This window comes from Triticum aestivum, chromosome 1B, assembly GCF_018294505.1.
Source record: "Triticum aestivum cultivar Chinese Spring chromosome 1B, IWGSC CS RefSeq v2.1, whole genome shotgun sequence".
In the NCBI taxonomy this organism is placed as follows: domain Eukaryota; kingdom Viridiplantae; phylum Streptophyta; class Magnoliopsida; order Poales; family Poaceae; genus Triticum; species Triticum aestivum.
The window spans coordinates 175,503,093-175,521,213 of NC_057795.1; the positions used below are offsets into that span (position 1 = coordinate 175,503,093).

Sequence of the window (18,121 nt, forward strand, 5' to 3'; positions counted from 1 at the left end):
GACAGAAAAATGTTTTTTTATTTACTTCTCTTGTTGAACACTTTTTTTGGTGCCAAGAAAAAACAAAGACAAAGAAACAAATAGCCCAGCCCAAACAAACAAACAACAGAAAAACGAAAAAGGCCCTTAAGAATAAAACCCAGCAGCTATCGACTAAAGAAACGAGTCTAATCTGCCTTAGGTGACATCAGCGGATCAGCCGCCGATTGCGACTCCGCGAAGTCTAAGTCGATTGAGATATAGACAGACCTAGAAAAACGACTATTCAATGTTTTCCTATAAACCGATTCAACGTATACATAGTTTGAAGCCCCCCTATCCTCGATGAGACTTCCTCGATACCTCGTCGTTGCCGTCCGCGTCTCCACCGACCACCATGATCAGATCATACGTCTCTCTTCCAGGTCAAACACGTTCATACCATTGTTGTTGGTTGCCGCTCGCCGGCTAAGCTACAACACTCTAGCCGGCCACCATGGGAGCGCTCGCGACAGAGCCAGGAGGCGGTGGCGGAGGAAGCTCACCGAACATGGTTTCTCCTGGAATTGAGGGGTTGGGAAGTTAGCTAGGTCGAATAGATGGTGTGTTGGGATGAACCCGGATAGCTCTCTCTCTCTGTCTCTCTCTCTCTCATTCACTCAGACGAAGGTAGAAGGAGCACACTAGTTTTTCCAGCGCACAAACGCCTCGCCGCACGAATAGCGTCACGCCACACGAACGACACTTTCTTTTCCTTTCGAGCACAAACTCAACGCAGTGGCACATACCACACAGGATCATACATGGAAGACTACATGCCCTGAAGACTAACTCCGACTACCACTCCTCGTGATGAACGCACACACGCACTTGGAGACTACATCTCTCCAGAGGCTCCTCTCTTGGTACCGGACCCTTTACAACTCTTAAGTAGTAGGTCGTGCACACACATCGGCCAGCCACTATGGCAATGGGTCGGGTTGGACAATACCAAATCCATATCCATATCCATGAAGACAACCTTTGCCCGTCCATGAAAAAATCCACGGGTGAAAATTTGAGTCCATGTCCAAACCCAATGGATATCCATACCCACTGGATATCCATTAATTGGGCCCACTCAGGACATATAAGTAAGACATAACACAATGTTAACATAAGCTCTTCCATTCTGTTCCTCGTGTTAACTGTAAATCAACATCCACTAACAACCTAATATCATTTAGTATTTTTCTAAAAGATGAGAATGACAAGTCATTTAACGAGCAGATAAAAATAAGGGAAGGAGCGCTGGAGTATGTTACAGGAGGGATTGAATTTCAACTAATAATAGTTACAGAGCCATTGTGCAATTTGTTTAGATAACAAAGTGTAAAATTGCGGTGGAACATGTGACTTTGGGGTAGGGATAGTAGATTTTGTCCATTAAGTCATACTATCGGGTCGGGTTTAGGTATATCCACGGGTACAAGATTATATCCCTGTCCTACCCACGAGTAATCGGGTCTGGTTTGGATGCCGCCCATGGGCACAAAAACATATCCAAACCCTATCCATTTGGATCGGATATTCATGGGTATCCATGTCCATAAGTAAAATTGTCATCCTTACTAGCCACACCGGTCCACGCATCGCACGAACTAACGGGACCTCCTATGTGACGCTCTCTGAGTCAAATCGTCGCCGTTTCACATAGGGGGGACTTCGACTGGGCCGGCCCATGAAGACAGCGACAGCAACAGAAATCGAACGCGCACTGTAGCTAAAAAAATTATACACGTCGGTGGGCATTCGAACACGCAATGCTCTGCTATAGATCATGAGTTCTTGCCAACTGAGCTAGCGGTTGTAATTAATCAAATAACTAGCATGAAACCTGAAGAACAAACAATCTGCGCAGACCCAAATTAGTTTAGGAATTTCGGAAGCAATATTTAAAAAAAAACGGAATGTTGTGTGAAACGCAAAAACTTACCAAATTTGTGAACAAATTTTGAAAAGCTATAATTTTTTTGAAAAACAAGAACATTTTTTGAAAATCTTGAACAGTTTTTTTGAAACCAGAACATTTTTTCAAAACAAAATTTGGAAAGGTGAACATATTTTGAAATTCCTGACCAAAATTTCCAAACATGATTTTTTTTAAACTTGTGAGCAGTCTTTAAAACTGGAACATTTTTTGAAACTTCTGAAAAAAATGAAAACATGAACAATTTTTTAAAACAGGAACATTTTCTAAAAAGTATGAAAATTTGAACAAAAACATTCCGAATAAATTTTGTAAACAGAAGAACATTTTTTGAAATGCCCGAACAATTTTTGAAAAATGCGAACATTTTTTTGAATTTTAAACACTTTTTTTGAACACGAACATTTTTGAAATTTGGAACTTTTTTAGAAACACAAACAAATTTGGGACTTTCTGAACAATTTTCGTAAGAAAAAAAACGAAAACAGGAAAAAAATAAACAGAAAAACAGAGAAAAGAAAAAGAAAAAAACAAGAAGAAACAGGAAAAACGGTCAAAAAAGAAAGAACGGTTTAGGAAACCTTCTAGAGGATTCCCAAAACCGGATGGGTAGCTCTGGTTTAATGGGCCGGCCCATTGCTAACGATGCGGGACATTTTGACGCAATGAGCGGCGCGTAGGGTTTTCCCGCACTAACCACTAACCCCTAATTGCATGCATGTACGGCCCGGACACCGCAACCGGTCACTAACTCACGGCCGGCTAGATACAAGCACAAATCCTGCACTTTGCATGGTCTTTCCAACATCCACATGACTCGGCCGCAATAGCACGCAGGTACAGCCGCACAAACAGCTAGTCCACACGCTCGAGCAATAGATTCAGCGTGATCTCCTTGCATGCCGCTACTGTTGGTTGCCTGCTCCGCGCGACGACTCGGCTCCACGACTGGTCGATCAGGATTAGTGCTAACATGGTGCACACAGGAGGACTTTACGAAAGAGCCGCCATAGTGTTCGTGGTGGAGGCGTGGAGCTACTCGCCGGGGTTGGAGGAGAATGCCGGGAAACGACAAAAATGACGGTGGAAGGATGTCCGTGGTGAAGGCGTGGAGCTACTCGCCAGGGTTGGAAGAGTGGCGACGCTTGTGGGCAAGCGGAGCGGCCATGGCCGGTAGGTGCTCGACGCGGTGTGTGGAGGATGGGGGCGAGGGGAGGAAGGGAAGCTGCATAGCGGCGCAACAGCAAAGCAACAGGCAGGGCAGCGCTGCTGTAGTGGCCGTCCGTTAGCATGCTGGGCACTGGGTGCAGCTCCTGTTGCGTGGCTGCCCATGCCGTTCATGGCTTGTTGTGAGAGAAAAGCATGGTCGAAGGGACTTCCAAACAAAGAATTTCTTAAACTTCTTTTGTCATTTTCTTATCCAATGAACAGCGAGGGGAGGAAGGGGAGCTGCACGGCGGCACAACAGCAAAGCGGCAGGCAGGGTGGCGCTGCTGCAGTGGCCGTCCGTTAGCATGCTAGGCGCTTGGTGCAGCTCCCGTTGCGCGGCTGCCCATGCCGTTCATGGCTTGTTGTGAGAGAAAAGCATGGTGAAGGGACTTTCAAACAGAGAATTTCTTAATCTTTTTTTATCATTTTCTTATTCAATGAAGATTTTCCATAGTCCCTAACCGAATTGTTAGAAAAGTGGCTTTCCTAAAAAAATCTCTGAAACATGTTTACTATCCAAACAACCACGTAAGGAATGTTCCTGGATCTTTCCGCACATCAAGCCCGCACACAAGATCGATCTTGCTTGCATGCATCCATCGCAACAAACTAACTAACGTACACCTTGACCATGCACTTCCCCGCGATACCGGCATGTATGCGTTACTCGTTCCACCCACACCTAGCTAGCCGGGCGAGGTGAGAAGGACCATCTCGCGCCTCGCGCCTGCCATTATTTTTACCGGCCCCTCACCTTCTTATTTAGCCATCTAGAATCATCTCACATCTTCTTCCATATAAACCCTCCCAGGGGGATATCTCCCAGTCCCATCTATATATAGCACTTGTGGGCTTAGTACTTGAATTTACGACGATGGCGAGGGATAATGGAGACGGGCTGGCGGCGATTGCCGGGCGGATCGGCGTGCTCGGGTCCATCGCGCTGAACATCGCGGCGCTGGCGATCTACCTCCGTGGCCGCGCCGCCGCCGAGAAGCAGGCCAGCAAGAAGGTGAAGAAGGCGGCGGCTGTGGCGCCGTCCTCCGGCAAGCCGCCCGTCGCGTGTGATTCGGTCATCAACTTGGATCAGTATGAATTTCATCTCATGTGCATCGATCGTCTCTTGGTTTTTTTCCGCTGCAATAACTAATCCTAACGTGATCCATGCATGTCCACGTGGTACTTTACGTGACGTGATACATGCATGTCTACCTGATACTTTACGTATCGAGCGTAGGGCTTTGTTGGGTCTGGGTAGCCGATTTTTATATACAGTTACAAGTCATGCATGAGTTAGTTAGGTATAGGTACGTTTCCCCTCTCCTTTCTTTTTGACAAAAGATACTTTTCCTCCAACACTACTAATCCATCTATATATATATATATATATATATATATATATATATATATATATATATATATATAGATTTTTTTATATACCAATAAAAAGATGAAAAGGGGCATAATTGAATAATCTTGGTCATCAAATCAGGTCAATCCAAATGGTACATATTTAATATGCAATAAGTGTCGCTCACTTGGTACAACCTCCGTCTCATACTACTTGATACTGATGTATCTACAAATGTGTCTAGATGCATTCATATCTATTCAATCTAAGATAAATAATTTGGTACGGATGGAGTACAACATTGTACGGACGGAGTGGGTATACTGAACATTTTGCAAAAAAGACCTTGTACTTTTAAAGATCTAACAAAATTGCCCCGTCTCCTTCCTTCGGCCTCCGCCCGTCGCCCGCGCATTGCTAGGGGCCGGCGCTGTGCTGGAGATTCTGGCGCTCGCAGCCCACCGGCGGCTGCCCACCTGCGCGATCTTCACCTGCGCTGCCGCTCACCTGCGCGATGCCATGCTGGTGGAGTCGCTCCTTCCCCGACGCTGGTGGAATCGCCACCTGAGCTCGAGCTGGTCGCCAAACTGGTCGTCGCGCTGGTGGAATCACCACTGCTGGTCGTTGAGCTCCTTCCCTGCGCCCCGCCTCTGCTGTTGTTGCTGGTACTCCTGCGAATATTGATCTGCCTACAATGGCATGATGATCATCACAATATGCTAGTTTTAGAAACACTCAATCAGAAAATCAGGAAATTGGTCATGATGATCTGCTAGTTTTTGGAAACAATCAATCAGGGAATTAACAGTAAATCAGTGAAATTTTGGAAACGGTAAATATTTTTGGACTGTATTTCAGCAATATAATATTGGAAACAATCAATATACTCCATATTTCGGCAATGTAATATTCGAAACAATCAGAAGATTTTGGAAACAATCAATATACTCCATATTTCAGCACTGAAATATTGGGGTAGATCAATAATTACAACAATCAGACAAGATTTTGGAGTAGATCAAATTCAGTACTGAAATTTGTTGTAATTTTTGTTACTCCAGATTTTGGAAGATTTAATGTTCAGACAAGATTTAATGTTACAAAATTCTATAAGTGCTGGCTAAGTGGTCCTTGCTATAAGTGTTGACTAAATGGCAGAATCTTATACTGTAAAAAGAAGGCTGCATATATCCAGAAATGCCTACAATAATTTCTGAAACTACTCATTGATACGGATGTATCTATAAATGTGCCTAAATACATCCGTATCAGTTCAGATCTAAGACAAGTAATTTGGTACGGATGGAATACAACATTGTACGGACGGAGTGGGTATTAAATAGTAAGGGCATGTACAATGGTCGATAAGATAGTCTTATCTTAAATCTTGCATGTAATTTAGAGATGACAAAAAAACATGTCTACAATGGGTCATCTCTTAGCCTTATCTTCAATAACTAGTTTTTCCTAAAAACGTGATGAGACATATTGTGCTAAGAGATCATCTCTTGCCTTCTCTTAATTAAGAGAAGACAAGCCTTCTTTTATGATTTCTCTCTCCTTCATCTCATCATTTATCCTACGTGGCATTGCTAAGATAGAACCATTGTACATGCCCTAACATGACTGTTACAAAAATAATATCCCAGTACCTCATATTTCTATACGATTAACATTCATTTGCATCTAAAAATGTCAGCATTTACTAGTGGAAAGAAAAAAAATACAAAGCCATGTGTCATGTATTTACTAAGACGATTTTACCATGACAGAAACGTGGCAAATTATCGTGCAAATTTTACCATCTCCCTTTATGAACTCAGCATGTGTTTTAGGCATCTTTGTTTATATAGAAGTATAATCGAACACCAAGTACCCTTATTATTACTGCATGAAAAGCTATGGTTTGTGTTATCTTTGGTCTCGCCCCACCAAACTTTGTACCGTGCACATTTAATTTTTCTACGATAATAATGTTATTGTTTGCAGCGGTGATCCAACGATGTTTGAGACGTTTTGGCGCGGACCGATTGGCGAAAGTGCTACGTTGGTGATTCCAGGGTATCAAACGATGAGTTACTTCTCCGACGTCGGCAACCTCTGCTGGTTCCTCGAGCCAGGCTTCGAGCGTGAGGTGCGCCGCCTCCACAGCCTCGTCGGCAACGCCGCCGTCGAGGGCTACCACGTCCTTGTCGGCACCGGGTCCTCGCAGCTCTTCCAGGCCGCACTCTACGCGCTCGCCTTGCCCATTGCCGACGCGCCAGTCAGCGTCGTATCAACTACCCCCTTCTACTCCGTAAGCATTAGTTTATTTCGTGAAGAAAAAAATTGATCGGTATTTTTGACTGTGAGAGAAGATAGATCGCTATGTGGTATGCTCCATCTTGTGCAGATGTACCCGCCCTTGACGGACTTCCTCAACTCGGGGCTCTACCGATGGGCCGGCGACGCCAACGCATTCGATGGCAACGACTACATTGAGGTCATATGCTCACCGAACAACCCCGACGGCAGCATCCGCGAGGCCGTCCTCAAGTCCAAATCCGGCAAGGACATCCACGACCTGGCTTACTACTGGCCGCAGTACACTCCCATCACCCACATGCTCGCCCATGACATCATGCTCTTCACCGTGTCAAAGTGTACGGGCCACGCCGGCACGAGGATAGGGTAATCACATCGCAACTTACAATGAGTGAATCCATGATAACATGTATTTACTAAATAGATGTTAAGCTTAACTTGTTGCTTTTATGGTTGCTTGCATTGTATGCAGGTGGGCGTTGGTGAAGGACAAGGAGGTGGCACAGAAAATGAGCAAGTTCATGGAGCAAAGCACCATAGGCGTGTCCAAGGACGCGCAGCTACGCGCCGCCAAGGTACTCGGGGCGGTCACCGATGGCTACGAGCACCAGCTTGCCGCCGCTGCCGGTGGGGACGCGAACCTCCTCTTCCATTACGCGCGGCGGAAGATGGCGCACCGCTGGTGTGCACTCCGTGCTGCCGTAGCAGCCTCCGGCATCTTTAGCCTCCCCAACGAGGTGGCCGGCTTCTGCACCTTCACCAAGGACACTGTCACCTCTAATCCTGGTACCCACATTACACAGTCTACCTTAACCTTGTAAAGATAGAAAATCCTATCTATGACCTTTTTTTTCTTGATTCACTTGCATTTTCTAAGATAATGCTTCTGGATTTGCAGCATTCGCATGGCTGCGCTGTGAGAAGCAAGAAGTGGAAGACCTAGAGAGCTTCTTGCGTGAGAACAAGATCATAACCCGCAGCGGGACTAAGTTCGGAGCTGATCAAAAGGTGGTCAGGATCAGTATGGTCGACACTGATGAAGCATTCGGCATATTCGTCAATCGCCTTGCCACCATAAAATGAGGACACCGGATAAGTGAATAATGTGTTTGTTTCTATGGCCAGTGAAGGATGTGTTGTTTCTCTTAGCTTCTCTCCCTGGTTAGGGATCGATCGATGAGTTTTGTTTCCGAATACCCAGCTTAGTGATCCAGCTAAATAATTTCATTTTTCTAGGTTTCTTTACTTATGAAACAACCTGAGATGCTATTTATTCCGAAAGAGAGGTTGGAAAAAATAACACAGTACAAATACCGAAAACAGAATATGAATTTTGGAGCCGGGCTCGAATACCTTTCCTGGTTCATCTCTTACAACTAGCGAGGTTGTAGAAGTAGGGTATGAAATGCATTTGAACGATTGGATTTTAACTCAAAAGTAAGAGGAATTGAGTGACATAATTGATGGGCTTGAAAGGGCCTTGGTATGTGCGCAACAACATACATGACTTCCTTTGGGAGATGGATATGTCACTCATCTTATTTAATGAAAGGTGATCTCATTCGGAATTGGCCCAAATGAAAACCATGAACCCCCAAGTTTATTTTGGTCCAGACGACGGGCATACGAGCCGACTAGAGAGGTCTATAATATGAACGCAGTTTCCAAAAAATCTCTCAATTGTTAACCCAGATCCACTTTCATTTATTGTTTTCGTTGGCACTCTTCAAAACCAGGTCTCTGTTGACATGTCAGCAAATACAAGGTTACAATAACTTTCTCCCTCCACAAATATAAAATGTTTTGGATATTCCAATATAGACTACATACGGACTGAAATAAGTGAACAAACACAGTAATATGTGTCATATACATCCGATTCGGAAAAAAGTTAGAGCATCTTATATATGTGAAGGGAGGGAGTAATTATCCAGTTATCCACATATAATACCCGCTTTGTTACTAGGTTACAGTAACTTGGTTCAGAAGTCTGTACCAACGTAAGACTTTGCATGATATCATTATATCAGTTTTCTATCGGTCATTCTTATATTATGGGCCGGAGGGAGTAGTTTGGTTTTTCGTAGAATCATAGAACGAACCACCTATGGATTTCCCTCCTGACATTGCTCCATAATGAACACTCCGAGTTTGGAAATCGTAAAATGGACTAGACTCTAGTCACTAGAGTCCTGAATTTCTAGTATTTTGGATGCTGTAGAAACGAAGAATAGGTCTTGAGGTTCATAGCCACGGAAGGCCTCCAGCAAGATGGAGGCATACGCTGATACGCATACCCCTTTGGGTGCCCTCGCCTGGGATCAGGTCTGTGGCGCTCCCAAGACAACGGACTTCTTCAAAAAAATGAACAGTATCACCGCCTTTCAAGCCACTGATGATCCCTCGGATGACAGATGAAAGCAACTATCTGAATGCTAAAATTACGAGGCAATAAGATACCGTTCTACTCATGGCGAATACTGAACGTCGGCAACTTTTTATCTAGCTACAGCACTTGTATATAGGTGAGTGCCAAGGGAACAGGGAACACCTTGGCATGATGTTCCAGGCATATCCTGCCAATTTTAGAACATTTATCTAGCTGCTATGACCTTCTACATATGAATGGTGATCAGGAAATCAGTAAGCTGAGTCAAAATAATTCATGTTCTCGCCTGTGGCATAGCTTTGGGGTTGAGGTTGCTTGCTCCAGGTCTGCAAGATGAATCAAAGAAGGAAAAATCGGCATCTTCGTTCATACATCATTAGATTCATGTGGGATATCATGTCGGTAACATGAATAGTATCTTCTCAAATGCAGCCAATATGTTGGTAATGATCTTTATCTCATCTTCTCAAGTGGAATTTCCGAGTCTCCTTGGCACTTTCATGGTTCTGTATACACAATTTACATAATGGAGGCAGCTCCAAGACCAAGCCGGTGCAGGGAGTCCCGGGACTGAATTAAGGGGGATAATTAAGCAACAGGAAGACCAGCCAAATCTACAAGATACCAGCACGTATCTAACTAAAAATTTAGTACTCCTAAAACCACAGAGACCCACCTCAGAAGGATGCAAATACTACTGCTATATGACAGACGATTGACAGTTTCATACCCAAAACAGAATGCAGTTAGGTTGTCGGTGTCGCGGGTATCGGGTACCCACAAACCCTCATGCGTGCGGCACACAGTGGCTCCTTGCCGGGAGATCACCTAGGCATCAGCATATCCAAGAATCATCCAAGGCTCCTCCCTGGAGATACAAGTGAAGCACAGACATCCAGGCAGGTCATCGAGAGGTGCTACCTTCGTGACCCTCGGCTTCCGCACCAACAATAAGGTATAAGGAGATATCAAGACATCCGCATTCTTCCCAGGAACGCCCAAGTCGTGGGCTCCCATGAACAAGTCGCGAACATCCAAGCCGTTACCTTCCCAAAACGAGCAGCCACTTTATCAACTTTGTAATCTCTTCCCACCAAAGAAACCAACCAGCAAGAGTAGGGTTTTACGCACCATGCGGCCCAAACCTGGGTAAATATCAGTGTCCCCAACGACTCTCGCCGATGTTGCATCTGTGTTCGCCGCGCCACCCTTGAACAAGAAAAAGGGGCAGCCTTTGCCCCTGGTGTCAAGCACAGCTAGGTAAATGCTCCAAGATGGTTAAACATTTCACTGAGTGACTTGTCAAATTAATTCCACTGCAAATAAAATTGGTGACATTAGTATGAGGACCAGTTGCCAGTTAAATGCATGAGTAACCAAGATAACGGAAACTACCTCTTTCTCTTTTCCGCGGAAAGGATTCTTGATATCTCCGCAGTGTTGCCTTTGCTCTTTTCCATTATTACCTCTTGCAGTATCTAACATTTTCCTAGCAAGATCCACATCAGAAACATTTCCAGCGCCTGCCATCTCATTGTCACCCTTCCTATCCTGCTGGTCTTTGTCGTTTGAGGGTTTCCCTGCTCAATGAGTATATCATAAGTATAAACCATGGCAGGAAGAAAAGGCACATTGAACTAGAAGATCAACTATAATAGTGGACTGTTTGTGAAACAAAAAACAGCAATAGAAAACAATGGGGTGCATGCATATGCTTAAATCATCCTACTTAACCAGTATAACATACCATTGACCAATACAGTGGACTGTCTAAAAATACATTAGCTAAAATTCTGATAGAATGTGAGATAAGAAATACTCACATTACATTACTGCATAACTCATGTGCCATACATTAGCTAAAAAGGTGAAACTTGCGCGTTGTGTAAAAGTTAGCACACACAAGTACACTGGTTAGACAGCTAAATACAAGAGAACTGTATGAAGCCAGTGATTCAAGTATCAATGTCTGTTTAATCTGGCATTGGCATTCAGCCATTCGAAGTGTGTCAAGAGGCACAAAAATAAAATATAAAATAGCTGGCACATGACACCATAAACAAGCTCTTTCTATCTATCTATACTTATACTTACTTATACTAATTAGAGACTCCCAAGAAATTCCCATGTTAATTAAAAAATACGAGCCGTTAATCTGGTGGGGCCGAATTATTGCGGTGCAGATTAACCAGATAATTATCTCGCCTAAAATAAATTGATTAGAGAGCCTAGCCCGAGGAGCAGGCCCACAATACTTTGACGGTTGTACAAATAGAAGGCAAATGAGATAACCCTAAGATAGTATTTTCCTCATAATTTTTTTTCCTCTTCTCACGTAAAAAAAATACCCGAAGCAATCGTAAGCCATAGAATCTCTCCTGTCTCTCCTTCTCCCCCATGGAAAATAAATCCATCTCTCTCTCAAATTGGAGTGCAAGTTGGGGAATAGATCTGGTGCATGTTTTATTCCTCATCTGTCAGGTTCCTACTCACACTAATTTGTTTTGCATTTTCTTTTGCTGGTTTATTAAAATTGAAACAACCCTATCTTTTCCATTGTATTAGGGCTTGATGTTTTTCTATCATGCCCTTTGATACTCCTATCAACAGTGGCAGAGTGTAGGCGGGACAATACCGGGCCTTGGCCCCCCCTTCCTAGAGGAAATTTTACCAAATGTGCTTATATTTCTGCTAATCACCCTACTAATCCTCCGGCGTCTCTGATCATCCTAGCCTTTTTTTTATGTCATACACTCATTTACCGAAAAAGGCTTTCGCCCCGCTTTATATATAAAGCAACAACCCACAAGCATCCAGTACAACCACACGCTACGCCACCGCAACTCACGCACACACCCAGGACGGGATACAAAGGCGCTGAGCGCAGCAACACTACTCCTAGCACTACCGCCCCGAAGATATGAAGCTACATATGACGGACCATGCGCTCCAAGGCGGCGCCTTCAGGAAGGAAACGACGCCGGAGCGCCGCCCCCGCCCGATCCAAGGATCAAGTTTCCCCCGGAGCCGCAAGACGGACAATGAGAGCCGCGACGACGCCTTCAAGAAGGGAGCGATCTTCGCCGCCGCCGGTCCGTCCGAAGATAGAGCAGGTTTTCACCTCGGCCAACATTCACCGCCACCGAACGCCACACCCCGCCAACCACGCCGCCCACACGGCCATGATGAGCGGGCAGCACCAAGGCGCGGGCTTTGTCCAAGAGCACCGCGCCACCACCACCACCAGGGCCGCCGCCCCAGCATCCAAGACCTCGACACCACCTCACCCGTGACCCGGCGCACCCCAACGAGAGAGACGAGCGGAAAGGTCCCACCTTTCGCGCCCCTGGGCAACCCCCAGCGTCGGCATCCACCGACCCATCCTGCTACCCCAAGCGCGAGATGAGCTCGGTCCTGCAGCAACGTGCGCGAGACGAGCTCGGTCCTGCTGCAACGTGCGCGAGACGAGCTTGGTCCTGCTGCATCGTGCGCGAGACGAGTCCGGTCCTGCTACATCGTGCGCGAGACGAGCTCGGTCCTGCTGCATCGTGCGCGAGACGAGCTCTGTCCGGCGGCAACGAGCGCGAGATGAGCGGTGGATCGCAGCTGGGAAAGGACCAGCCCTATGATGGGAGTAGCGCCCGGGTGACGAGGAGATGGGGTGAAGGACGAGGCGGCCCGAACGCAGACAAACCGACGCCAGAGGAGCCGGCCGTTGCCGCGGACAGATCCGTCGAGCCACCGTGAAGCCGCCACGACACCGGTAGGCCACCGAGACCTACCCATGTCGTCGCCCACGACCGGAGCAGCAGCCACGCCCGGCCGCTGCCCTACCCGCGTCGCTCGGCGGGCTCCAAGCGCCGGAGCCGCCGGGCACGCACCACCGGTACCACGCACCGCCGGCCAGCCCCCAACGACAGATCCGGCCGGATCCAGCAAGAGAACAGCCGCGCGCACCACACCCCCCGCGTCTCCATGCCCTGGCCAGGTCCAGCCGGAGCCCAGCCACCCCACTAGAGAGGATGAGCCCCGGCTGCAGCACCACCACCTGAAAGGAGCCGCCGGACGCCCCTGAAGCCGCCAACCGCCCCCACCCGCCGGATCTGGGTAGGGGGCGCCAGATCCGCCGCCAGCACGCCCCGGGCCTCCAGAACCCCACGAGCCGAGGTCGAGGGGGAGGAGGAGAGGAGGCGACGCCGGCTGGCCACCAGGGAGCGGGGCGGAGGAGGGAGGCCGGAGCAGAGGCACGCCGGCGCCCGACGCCACCGAGCAGGGGAGGCCGCCCCGCGACGCCAGCCACCCGCGCGAGGGAGAGAGCCGCCCCGCCGCCGCCTGCGCCACGCGGCCTTTGGCCGGCGACGCCACCGGCGGCGGCGAGGGAGGAGGGATGGGGCGAAGGGACGGGGGCGGCGGCGCTAGGGTTCCCTCCCAGGGGCGCCCGCGGGAGCGCCACGGGAGGGGAGGAGACCACCTGTAATATAGGACTATTTTTGATACACTCATTTTGGCCCCTCTTAATACTATTTGATTCACGCTCCGCAACTGCCTATCAAGGATTCAATCCTAGATATTCTCAAGTCCAATACCTCATGGAGATCTAACTTAGAAATTAAATTGACAGCCTAACGCCGACAATCTCAACATCAAGAAGGCTCCTGTAGGTTGTCAACACCGTCACTGGTGAAGCTTCTCCTGTTAGGTCCGTTCTATTACTTTCTCCCCAGTTTTTTGAGAGATTATGCGTTCCGTTTTTTCAATCAAATTGTTAGACTATGCACTTCATACTGCTTACACACTACATGATGACCAAGAGCTATTATTTCTTTCCAACTGAAGCCTTGGATTTGGCAGACTAAAGAAAGTACTAATCTTCAAAACTGTGTTTGTTTATAAGACAAATTCTTTTCTGTTGCTTTTTAGATTCGAGATACTGTGCTTCAAATTGAGTGAGTACACTAACAGAAATTAGATAAGTACAACTAGCATGGGTGCTGATAGTCATATGTCTCTTGGAATATACAGGTACGGTAATAAGGTCGACCGAATTGATGAACATTCTTTGGGATGTGTTGTCGTAGTAATATCAACAACTGTCAGAAAACCAAACGGTTTGTATATATATTAACAATGGGTAAGTATTGCTCTGTGTGTCTTTATTCTATACATAATTTAATATCAAGTGCACGCAGAGTACTCGCTCTCATCTACAGGTACCTGAAACAACAGAGCTTCAAATGAGGTGAAACAGATCTTCTACAGTAATATGAATAAATCATATTCTACCACATACATGGATACTTATCTCATGCAAAAACAGGTATCGCTTGCAAGATGATATTGCAGAGGAAATAGAGCTAGAGATATATGATCTGAGTACATCAACAACTTGCACCATGTTTAAAGTAGAAGCAAAAAAAAACTGATTAAGCAATCTGCAAAATTCTTGATAGATAGGGATGATTGTGATATCCATGAGCAGACAAAACAAATCCAGAAAATATGTGAGTGGAGATTGATTTTTCAATTCATATTGAATGGCTATAATTTCAATTACAGTTATCAAGATTAAAGTGTTCATAGAATCTTTTTCATAAATTCTGAAAAAGATCCATCAGTACATCATCCAAATGTTAATCAGGTATCATCTATTTCTACTACGATGCTCTATATTATTTTATATATGCATGCCATATTTTAAATTGAATGTTAATGGCAATTTATCAAATTGTCATGTTTTTGTAGAAGCCTGTTACTGAGACACCAAATGCCTTGAATGGGCAGATGGAGGATGATAAACCCATAAACCATTAATACCGAAAAAGGCTTCGTGCCCCGCTTTATTATAGATAAAGCATCAACGATACAACGAACCGTCTGAACGTAAGTCCACAAAGACATACAGGGGAGAACAAGAGAAAAGAATCAAGTCTAGGCTGCGGGCACAGCAACACATAGGCACGAACAAAAGAAAAGATACATCCTCAAGGAGGGTACGTGATCAACCCATAAACCATTATGGACACTAAAAAGACTAGGACTAGGATGACATGTCATGTTGTACATTCTAATGAAATATTAGAAAATGAGGATAGTTAGGAGAAAGATGAATCCATATTCAAGGAATCAAGACCTAAAAGAAAACGTACAATAATAACTCGCAGATGTGCCAGCGTTCATATACCAGAAATATTGTTGACGATGGACATTCAGAAAAAGAAGGAACTGAGAATTATTCAAAGACCAACATAAGGCTTACTGATGTTGATAATGAATCTAAGAAAAAGGGAATTCCGAAGGATAACCATATAAATTTTTGGGTGTCTTTGCCTGTTTTTTCATGGTTCTGCACCTCCCTAATTGCTATAAAAAAATTGCAGGAGCAAGTGAGCAAGTTATCAGTTTTGGAAACTATAAAGCAAGAACCAGAGGATGATGAAATTAACTATTAACCAGACAAAAAGGGGTAGGGGAAGGAACACAGCTCGTGCTGGACATCTTGATGAAGAATAAAAAACTAAAGGTAGTCAGGAAATAAACAAATTAATTTCTACGGAAACAAGCCCAAGCGGAAGCATGCCGTAATTCACTAATGTGCTGGTATTGATAACAAACCAGTACACAATCATCATGCAGAAGAATAAGAAAAGGAAGGCACTCCGGAGCACAATGATTCAAGGCCTAAAACAAGGCATAGTTTGGTGTGACCCGATTAACACTTACATTATGAGTCAAATTCTTGGGGAAGAGGTAACCTTTCTGAGTTCAGATACAACGTTCAAAGCAATGTTTATGGTGGAAGATGTTGGATAAACAGTAACTGCATTCACAGGAGGGCCAAAGGCCAGTACATATACATGTGTATGGTAAAGTGCAAGAGACCCCTTATACAATGGGGATAAGCCGAAAAGGGGCCGAAAAGGGCTATACACATCTAACACCCCCCTCAAACTCATGGTGGATCAACAACACTGAGTTTGGAGAGAAGAAAACTATGATGTGCTCGAGTTTGTGCCTTTGTGAAGAAGTCAGCCAACTGTAACTCAGAGGGCACATAGTGAAGAGCGGGAGTCTGATCCTGCACAGCAGCACGTAGGGATGAAAATGGAGTGGAAACTTTTCGTTTTTCCGGAGGAAAAATGGAAACGGAGAGGAAATATGAAAGCGGAAATGGAAATTTGCAAAACGGGAGTGGAAATGGAATTTTTTATGCGGAAACGAAAACAAAAACAGAACGGTGTTTTCCGGTGGAACATGCATGGAAATGGAACTTTCTGTTTCCGTGAATATGGAATTTCTGTTTTTACTAGACCTATAGCTGCTTTGTAGCCCAACCATCAAAGAGAACACAATGACACAATTAGTAGAAAGGATCTAAGGCCCAACTTCTACTACCACACATGTACTCAGCTTGATCCTATACGCAATTGTCCGGTACTACTACAATACTACGCTAAGTTGTTAACATAATGATATTATTTTGTAGCCATGTTAATAACTCATTAAATTTGTTTCTTTTTGTGTGTATTTCTCTATGATTCAAGGGGTTTTTAAGTTCCGATCAATGCCTATTTCTGTTTCCGTATCCGCTTTGTATTTGCTCCGTGTCCGTTTTCGGTAGTATCTGTTTCCGTATTCATTTCCGGGGTTTCTGTATTCGTTTCCGCTTCTGCAAAAAAATATGAAAACAAATATGATAGCACTCAGTTCCGTCCGTTTCCGCTCCGTTTTCATTCCTAGCAGCACGCACAAAGTGGACATCCACAACCGATGTGCTTGGTGAGCTCATGCTTCACCGGGTCACGTGCAATGACGAACAGAAACCACAGCAAGAAGAGTGCGGACAGTGGTCATGTGGGCCACAGGAGCAAAAGTCTCATCGTAATCACGCCCATGTTCCTGCTAAAAGCCACGAGCCACAAGACGAGCTTTATAACGTTCAAGAGAACCATCAGAGCGAGTCTTAATCTTATAGACCCACTTGCACATGATGGGACGAACACCAGAAGGAGGAGAAACCAGATCCCACGTGCCATTGCGCTCAAGCGCCGCAAGCTCCTCGGCCATCGCAAGCTGCCATTCAGGCTGAGTCATGGCAGCCTGATAGGTGGTGGGCTCAGTAATGGCAGAGAGACCATAGTGGTCAGGAGAATAGCGATCGGGTGGGGGACAAGGCCGAACGCGAAGGTTATGGACCGGTGGAGGGGTGAGAGGTGGTGCACCGGAAGTAGAGGGCACATCAGTAGGATCATCCACCGTACGAGGACGACGAGTGTAGTGAAAAGGAAAAGGGGAGTGAGAGCAAAAGATTGGGGAGGAGGGTGGGGAGGGAGAAGACGAAGGAGTGAAGGAGGAGGGAGGGGATGGTGATACCGATGGTGTAGGGAGATGCATCGGGGGAGAGGGAAGAACAGAAGGCACAGAGGGAGATGTGTCGGGAAGGAGAAGGAAAGAGATATCTTCCACGGAAAAGCTCGAAGAGGAGGGACGCGGATAGTAAGAACGAGACTCATCAAAAGTCACATCACGTGAAATGCAAGGAGAGGTGGGTGGGGGTGCAGTTGTGTGTCCAATACTAGGCATGCAACTGCAAGTGGAAGCGTTGAATGCAACTATGTGTCTCCCTCCCGACCGCAACTGGTCTTGTGTTTTGTTAGAGGACGATAGGAGAGGTGGGTGGGGTAGTTGCATGTCCCGAGGGTTGGGGTACTTTCTTTTTTATTTTATTTTTTACTGTTGTGTTTTAAATTTTTAATCATTTTTTGATTTGTTAAGAAAAACAACGCAACCAACGTCAGATACACACATTTGCATGCCCTCCATTTTTATGCAATTTAATACTTTTTTCTTTTGAAAAATAGTGCCACCCTATTTTAGTTTGTCTTGTTTCCATTTTGTTTCATTGTTACATTAAAGATTGATT

General features: G+C 45.6%; 2 protein-coding genes across 2 annotated transcripts; one reads left to right on the forward strand and one right to left on the reverse strand.

The window, feature by feature from the left end:
* Positions 1-3,885: 3,885 nt before the first annotated feature.
* Positions 3,886-8,164, forward strand: LOC123114279 (tryptophan aminotransferase-related protein 1). Its single transcript, XM_044535701.1, has 5 exons — positions 3,886-4,246; positions 6,498-6,804; positions 6,901-7,178; positions 7,285-7,598; positions 7,711-8,164. Exons 1-5 carry the CDS (start codon positions 4,032-4,034, stop codon positions 7,893-7,895), a joined length of 1,299 nt encoding a protein of 432 aa, XP_044391636.1. The 5' UTR covers positions 3,886-4,031; the 3' UTR covers positions 7,896-8,164.
* Positions 8,165-9,639: 1,475 nt separating this feature from the next.
* Positions 9,640-16,344, reverse strand: LOC123114286 (translation initiation factor IF-2). Its single transcript, XM_044535711.1, has 3 exons — positions 10,597-16,344; positions 10,333-10,517; positions 9,640-10,247 (listed from the first exon to the last, which is right to left on the reverse strand). Exon 1 carries the CDS (start codon positions 13,702-13,704, stop codon positions 12,712-12,714), a length of 993 nt encoding a protein of 330 aa, XP_044391646.1. The 5' UTR covers positions 13,705-16,344; the 3' UTR covers positions 9,640-10,247; positions 10,333-10,517; positions 10,597-12,711.
* Positions 16,345-18,121: the final 1,777 nt, after the last annotated feature.